At 41.9% G+C, this 7,400-nt stretch overlaps 1 protein-coding gene across 1 annotated transcript; it reads left to right on the top strand.

The window, feature by feature from the left end:
- Window positions 1–1,527: 1,527 nt before the first annotated feature.
- Window positions 1,528–6,814, top strand: LOC115526409 (olfactory receptor 998-like). Its single transcript, XM_030333810.1, is given in 5 exon segments — window positions 1,528–1,545; window positions 4,681–4,720; window positions 4,723–5,203; window positions 5,205–5,322; window positions 6,704–6,814. Coding segments are annotated over 5 exon segments (768 nt in total).
- Window positions 6,815–7,400: the final 586 nt, after the last annotated feature.

The raw sequence follows: 7,400 nt of genomic DNA, 5'->3' as shown, positions 1-7,400 counted from the left end.
GCAGCCACTTCTTCCGTACTTTGCAGCAGTCCCACAAACAGGGGCATCGAAGCAGCTGGCATCTGGGGGCATCTCTGCACTCAAGCGGCGGTCCACCAGCATCCACACACAGGCCACCCCTCCCCATACAGAGGTCACGGGCCAACTTGAGATTTCCCTCCTGATGCCTCTTTCCCGAGACTCCATTCTTAGGTCTCCTAGCTGGCTCACCAATTGTTGGTTCCTAAACTTGGGAATTACCTAGGTAACATCTAAAACTGGCCGCTGTCGTCAGAGGGCAGGAGAGACTGAGGAAAGAGGCAGCCCACATCGTATGGCAGGTGGCAAGTTTAACAAAGAAGAACACTTCCAGATAATGCTCCTTTGGGACAGCAGCATGATGAGCATCTCTCCACACCTGCCTGCCGGAATCTTTTAAAGTTTATTAATTTTTTGAGAGAGATAGAGAGAGAGCATGAGCAGTGGAGGGTTAGAGAAAGAGAGAGGAGACAGAAGATCTCAAGTGGGCTCCATGCGGTCAGTGCAGGGCCGGATGTGGGGCTCGAACCCAGGAACCATGAGATCATGACCTGAGCTAAAATCAAGAGTTGGACACTTAACCGACAGAGCCTCCCAGGCGCCCCCTTAAACATTTATAAAGGGACCTTAACTGGATTCAGTCACATACGCCATCCAGATCGTCTCAACAACACATTACTCCCTTGAGGCTGCCTCCTTGAAAACAGCTCACTCTGTGGACAGGTGGGCAGAGTGTACATTCCAAGGACGGTGGGTGGGGGCCTCAGAGCCTCTGATTGCCCAGGTCCAGCTAGACGGTCAATGGGTAGCTACATCCTCTTGACGACCACCTCTAGTCAGCCAGTTAGCTAGCCATTATATTAAGCAATTATATCTTTTTTTTTTTAGTGTTTACATTCTTCAGAGGGAAAATTTTTCTCAATGTCAAAGTGAAGCATTTTCCTATAATAGAATTTGCTTTATCATCTTTTTCATATCATATCATTTCCTTCTCTTGAAGTTTCATAAAGTGTCATTTTCTTTATCTTTTCTTGTTTTTATTGTCTGTTTCCTTACCGGTTTTGGTTGGTTTCAAGTAGAAGAAAAGGGCAAAATGGCTTTATACCACTTGATTAAAAAAATTAAGTTCATTTATTTATTTTGAGAGAGAGAGAGAGAGAGAGAGAGAGAGAGAGAGACCTGAGGAGGGGCAGCGAAAGAGGGAGAATCTCAAACAGGCTCCACAGTTAGCACAGAGCCTGATGCAGGGCATGAACCCACAAACCCTGAGGTCATGACCTGAGCTGGAATCAAGAGTCAGATGCTTCACTAACTGAACCACGCAGGTGCCCCTATTCTACCTTCTTTAAGCAAAGTGTATGATATAACTTAAATCCTACATTCAAATTATTACGGATTGTGAAATATTTTTGCTTTAATTTACACGTCGCTCAAAAATGCTTACAGAATATGTCTTCTCTGCAACTCTCTGACATCAGGACTTCATAGGATACAGACCATTGTAAGACCATGTCCTTGACTCTAAAAGTCAGATGACAGTGGAGACGAGCTACTGGGGAAATGCTATGGCAGTTTCAGAGGTGGGAGATCATAACCCTTTTAGGGGATCCTAGAAGGTTTTTGAGAGAAAGTGGTGACTGAGGTCATCCAACCTATGTGTTTTAGTTTCTCAATGCTGTCCTGACAAATTACCACAAGTTTAGTGGCTAAAACAACACAATGTTGTATAGACAAATGTATTGATTTAATGCTCTGCAGGCTAAGGAGTCCAACATGGGTCTCACCAGACTACAGTCAGGTGTTGGCAGGATTGCATTGCTTCCTGGAATCTCTAGAGGAAACTGTTTCCCGGTTTCTCCAGCTATTAAACCCTGCCCACATTTCTTAGCTGATGGCCCCTTCCTTCATCTTCAAAACCCGCAAAGTTGCATATCTGCCCATGTTCCCTACTTACATCTCCTGAGAAGGGCTCACAGATAATCTCCTCATTCCAAGGTCCTTAAGTGAATAACATGGGTAAAGTCACTTTTTACCACGCAAGGTGACATGATCACCGGTCCCTGGGGTTAAGAGGTGGATATCACTGGAGACCATTATTCTGCCTATGCCACTGTTCCCTCAATGTGATATTTTCTTCTCTCCTTCATGAAGCTTTATTCCAATCAAGTTGAATGTTCCTGCCTCCCTGCCTCTGTTCATCTCCTTAGTTCTACCCGAAATGTCCTTCCTCTCAATTTCAGGTCATCTCAAGCTTGTCCACCTTTCCAAACCAATCTGCCCATGAAATATTTCCCAACCATTTTCGTGCACAATGACATCTCCTTCTTTGAAAAGTCTGTGCTTTGATTTACCTTGAACTCAGCCAGGGGTACTATGAACTTAAAGAAATGAGTATCCCGCATATTGATTAACAGCAAGTTTTGAAATACACTAGCAAGACTTCAGAATGAACCTGATCTGTGGCAACATAAACTCATTGTCCGAGGTACCCCAGAGAGAGTGGTCTTTGGTTTAGTCCAGCTCTTCAGGTCACTAAATAACTGAGGTTTTGATCCCGATTTTAAGGCGGATCTTCTTCTCTCTTTCTGATACTTCAACGTCCAGGTAAATTCTCGGGTCACCGAATGTAGAAATGCAAAGGTCATAGAAATCGTCCCCCTTACAGGGGAGGCGGAGTCTTATTCCTGTTTGCGTGCTGAGCAATGGAAGGATGGAAGCACGTTCCCCTCACCAAACGCCCTCACCTGGTAGGTCCACAAATGTCCACAACCACTGCCTGCCATTGCACGTAGATTTTGAACTGTTAGGCATGAAACGAAAGCGGTGTTTTTCCAACCACTTCAGCTCTCAGTGAAGAAGGGAGCTTTCTCTGAAATGCTGTGGCATATGTCATCTTGGATTTATCAAACACTGCTTTGAAAAGCGGGCTTTCTTTTTATGCCTAGGCACTATTTCCCGCGATTGATTTTAGTGCTGCCATTAATAAGCAATTCCACAGATAATTCTCAAGTAATGATAAACTCAGGGGGCACAAACATTATATTAACTATTGTTTTGTCACTGTAGCATTTCAGGGTTCAATCACTCTATCTTCAAAGTGTGAATATTTTTCTTAATATAGGAAATTGTTTGACCTGGTAACAAACATATGAATCTGGAATCTTTCTTACGGATAATCCTACACTTTGTGTTCCTTACTGTCATTTTAAACAGGTTGATGTGTTTTTACTCAGTTGATGAGTCAGAAAAATACTTAAAAATTTTGTAACAATAAAAATGGTAAGCATTTCACACATTGTGTTAATAAAACAGAGATCACTTTTCAGAATTTATGCCTTAAATAGTTTTATAAACATTACAGGGAATTAGGGGAAATAATTTTATTTCAATGAACAAAATATATTCATATATTCATGGAAATGTATGGTAACATTGCCGCTAATGATCGAGTCAGTTGAGACTAGAGTGGATATTTAATTTTTCTTTTGATTTCCATGGAAAGTTCCTATACAATATTTGATAGATTAATTAGTCTCAAAGGAAGGGCATCTCAGTGCCTCCCAAACCATTATATTTCATTTTTTGTATTATATGATATGATTATATGAATTACATGAATATTTTACTGGAAAATTTTCACTTCACTTAACCCCAAACATGAATCCTCTGTACTCATGATGGTTAAAGAGTAAATGTATCCAATCTCTCATTTGCAGGCCTGTCCTTTATAAACATAAAAATGACTATTATGTGTTTCCATAGAACTCCCCCTAGTAAATAATGCTACCGACATTTGTTGACATTTCTCTTTGTAAGCCTTTTATAAGGGGAAGAGATTAATATACACAGATATGAATGTTGTCTTCATTTCATCTGAATGGCACTATCCTCTCCATCAAAACAGGAACTGAAAGGGCTTTATTTCTGTTCCGTTTAGCCGACCCCAAATGTCTATTATCAGGGTCTGAATTTTTCATCATTTCTTACAATCTCACTGGTTACGGTATTCCTAGGTAGGCATTGTTATTCTGTCATGTGATAAAGATGACATACAGATACTGTTCTCGTTTCAAATACAATTTTAGAACCCATGGGAAATTTAGATTTGATACTTAGACTGCTCTTTTGATGGCAGAGGGTCCCGAATCCAAAAAGATCAAGTATAAATCGCGCAAGTTTGCACGGTGTCCCAACGGACAGGAACTATTCCTCAGGAATACCGTTGCCCGTCCAGTGCTGTTTTCCTAACTGCCTCCTTTACAGATTAAAAAACACTTGTAATACATTGAAGAAGCTGTGATGAATATGGGGCGCCTGGGTGGCTCAGTCAGCTGAGCGACTGACTTCAGGTCAGGTCAGGATCTTATGTTTTGTGGTTTCAAGCCCATGTCAGGCTCTGTGCGGAAGCAGGAGCCTGCTTCAGATTCGCTGTTTCCCATCTCTCTGCTCCTCCCCTTTTTGTGTTCTGTCTCTCTCTGTCTCAAAATAAATAAACATTAAAAATTTTTTAAAAGGAGCAATTTTGTGTATGCTAATTAACATTGCAAAAATAAAATGTACTTTTAAATTTCTTACACAGGTTACCACTGACCAGTGAATGACTATGTATTTTTCTTAGCCCCTTGTCCTTTTAGGTATTGTTCCTCTTGCATTGCCCCCAAGATGCTGTGTGATAACTTTGCAGAGAAAAAAGTCAGCTCTCTCAGGGTTGTACCACACAGATGTGGTTCTCTTCTTTCTTTGTGGTATCTGAATGGTTCTTCCTGACGTCCATGGCACATGACTGGTATTTGGCCATCGGTAAGCCCTTGTTGCACGCCCTGATTATGTCCCAGAGGGTCTCTGTGCAGCTGGTTATAGGGCCTTATGGCATGGCTCTTCTAAGCAGCATGACCTATATGACACTGACTTTTTGCTTACCCTTGTGTGGTCCAAATATCATCAATCATTTTTTCTGTGATATTTCCCTTCTGCTTTCTCTTACATGTGCAGACACTTCCGTGACTCAACTTACACTTTTCTTTTTGGCTGGATCTACAGGAATCTTCAGTGGCCTGATCATGATGGTCTCCCATGTTTGCATCCTGGTGGCCATCTGGAAGATCCAGACTGCTCATGGGAGGCAGAACGCTTTGTCCACCTGCTCCTCTCACCTGGTAGTTGTCTCCATCCTGTATGGGACTCTTTATCTCTGTTCGACCTGGCTCAAGTCCCTCCCTGAATCTCAATAAAGTGATTTCTCTGTTGTATACTGTGGTGATGCCCATGTGGAACCCCCTCGTCTACAGCTTGGGGAATAAGGAGGTAAGATACACATTTGGGATGAAGTTTGAAAGGAAAACTTCTCCAGCAGTTTTGGTAATTAGAAGTCTGTTGTGTTGTACCTTAGACGTTGGTTTATAACATGTCAAAAGAACACTGGGCTGAGAACTAGAAGTTCCCTTTATTCCTGAGTAGTTACCAGGTTACTTATAGACTGCTTATATTTTTTTCATCAGTCTTCTCCATTATAAAGTGAAGGGGAATACAAAATACTTTACAGATATATTAAAGGTACAAATGTACTATATGCGAACAGAAAGTACAGAGGAACATTTATATAGTCTCATATGTGGGAGGACATTTATTCCAGATTAGAGAGCAAATGTTGTAAGGGAAAGGTCAACAGTGTTCATTAATAAAGGTTCATACACCTTGTTCTGTTGAACAATGGAAAGTGAGAGGGCTTTTGCAAAATAGGTGACTTACAATAAGGTAATGTCCCGATGAGAAAGTCCTGAGCCCAAATGTACATGTGTATGACACACAGGAGGGACATGGGCCAATAAATGGCTCGATGAGCAATGGGTACAGCTGGAAATGGGAATTGCCAAAAATATAAATATACTAAAGGTTGCTGAACTCCACAATGGCTGGGAAACATGAAATTACAATGACAAGACAGTGTTTCTTTTCCATTTGGCACGTTAGCAGACATCACAACGATTTGTGCAATGCTGGTAAGGTTGCCAACGAATATAGATCACGACATTGCACTTAGCGACAGTAGCTAAGTATAGAACAGCTACATTTTCAGAAAGTAATTTGATGATTTCTGTTAAAATTCACATACTCGTTGACCTGGCTCTCTTACATTTGGAAATCTGTGCTGTCGCAATATCAACACCAGACATAAATGCTGCAACATCATTTGTGGGGGGGGGGGGGGGGAAGGAAAGAACCTCAATTTGTATCATTAGGAGAAACATACATTCTCTCCTTGAAGTGTTGGGTGGCTAATTATTAAACAAAGTAAATTAAATATTAATGTTTTGGTTCGGAGGAAACGTCCTGATACAATCATTGATAGATAAGAAAAAAAAATCAAGTCAAACCTTAATCTGTAGAACCGATCACAGTTTGTGTGGGTTTGCAACTTCCTGGGGAGCTTCCGCTGAAATCCGCAACCCGCCCCCATCACCAAAGGCAGGGAGAGACCAAAGAGAGAAGCAGGCCACTCCGGAATGGTAGGGAGCAGGTTGAACAGACAAGAGAACTTACTTGCGAGGTTGTCCTGGGCGCAGCAGTAAGACCATAGCCCTTCTGCCTCCCGCCCAATCTTGAAAGATTAGATAGAGGCAGTCACACATGCCGTCCAGAGCGTCCAAGAACACATGACTGTCTCAAGGCTGTGTCCTTGGGGCAGTTTTTGGGAGCCGAGAAGGCAGGCAGAATGCACGGACAGGGTCTGGGAGAGGAGCCTCCAGTTGCCAGGGTCCAGATCACAGATCAACCAGAGGTCAGATCTTCTCGTTGACCAACCCCCCAACATGTAAACAAAGGTGAAAAAGGTGGGGGTAAAACCTACCTCATGTGTAAAAGACATTGGTGTGTGCCTATGGACATGATCATAGAGAGAATTGTGCAAAGTCACTGGCCACGCTGTTAACATTGTTACTTTAGTAACATGACATTGAAAGGAGCCACAAGCAGCAGGAGCTTCGTGCTTGTCTGAGTTGTCGGACTTGTTTTGCAACAAATATGCTTAATTTCATAACTAAAATGTACTCTTGAAAAGCTGCCATCTGTGTCAAAACTGAAGGCATGAATAAGTGAATGAATGAAAATATCCATAAGTAAATAGATTTAGGCAGATGGACTCAATGACTTCTGGTAAAGCTATTTCTCCATCCGAACACTCTCTGGTTTAATGAAACGCTTTTACCTACTGGTGAATGAAATCTTTGTCAAAAACTAAGTAAAACCGAGAGATTCTTAGCAACTCTCTGCTCCCATCTCACTTTTTCCCTCTGAGGACCTGTATCTCCCCTCATCCCTCACCCTTCACCCCAGAATCTGTCATTTTTATACAAGGTGGTATGTTTTCTCCTTATTAACCACTT

Source organism: Lynx canadensis, chromosome D1 (genome assembly GCF_007474595.2).
Source record: "Lynx canadensis isolate LIC74 chromosome D1, mLynCan4.pri.v2, whole genome shotgun sequence".
In the NCBI taxonomy this organism is placed as follows: Eukaryota; Metazoa; Chordata; class Mammalia; order Carnivora; family Felidae; genus Lynx; species Lynx canadensis.
The sequence above is the reverse complement of the archived record's forward strand: the minus strand, read 5'-3'. Positions and strand labels throughout refer to the sequence as shown.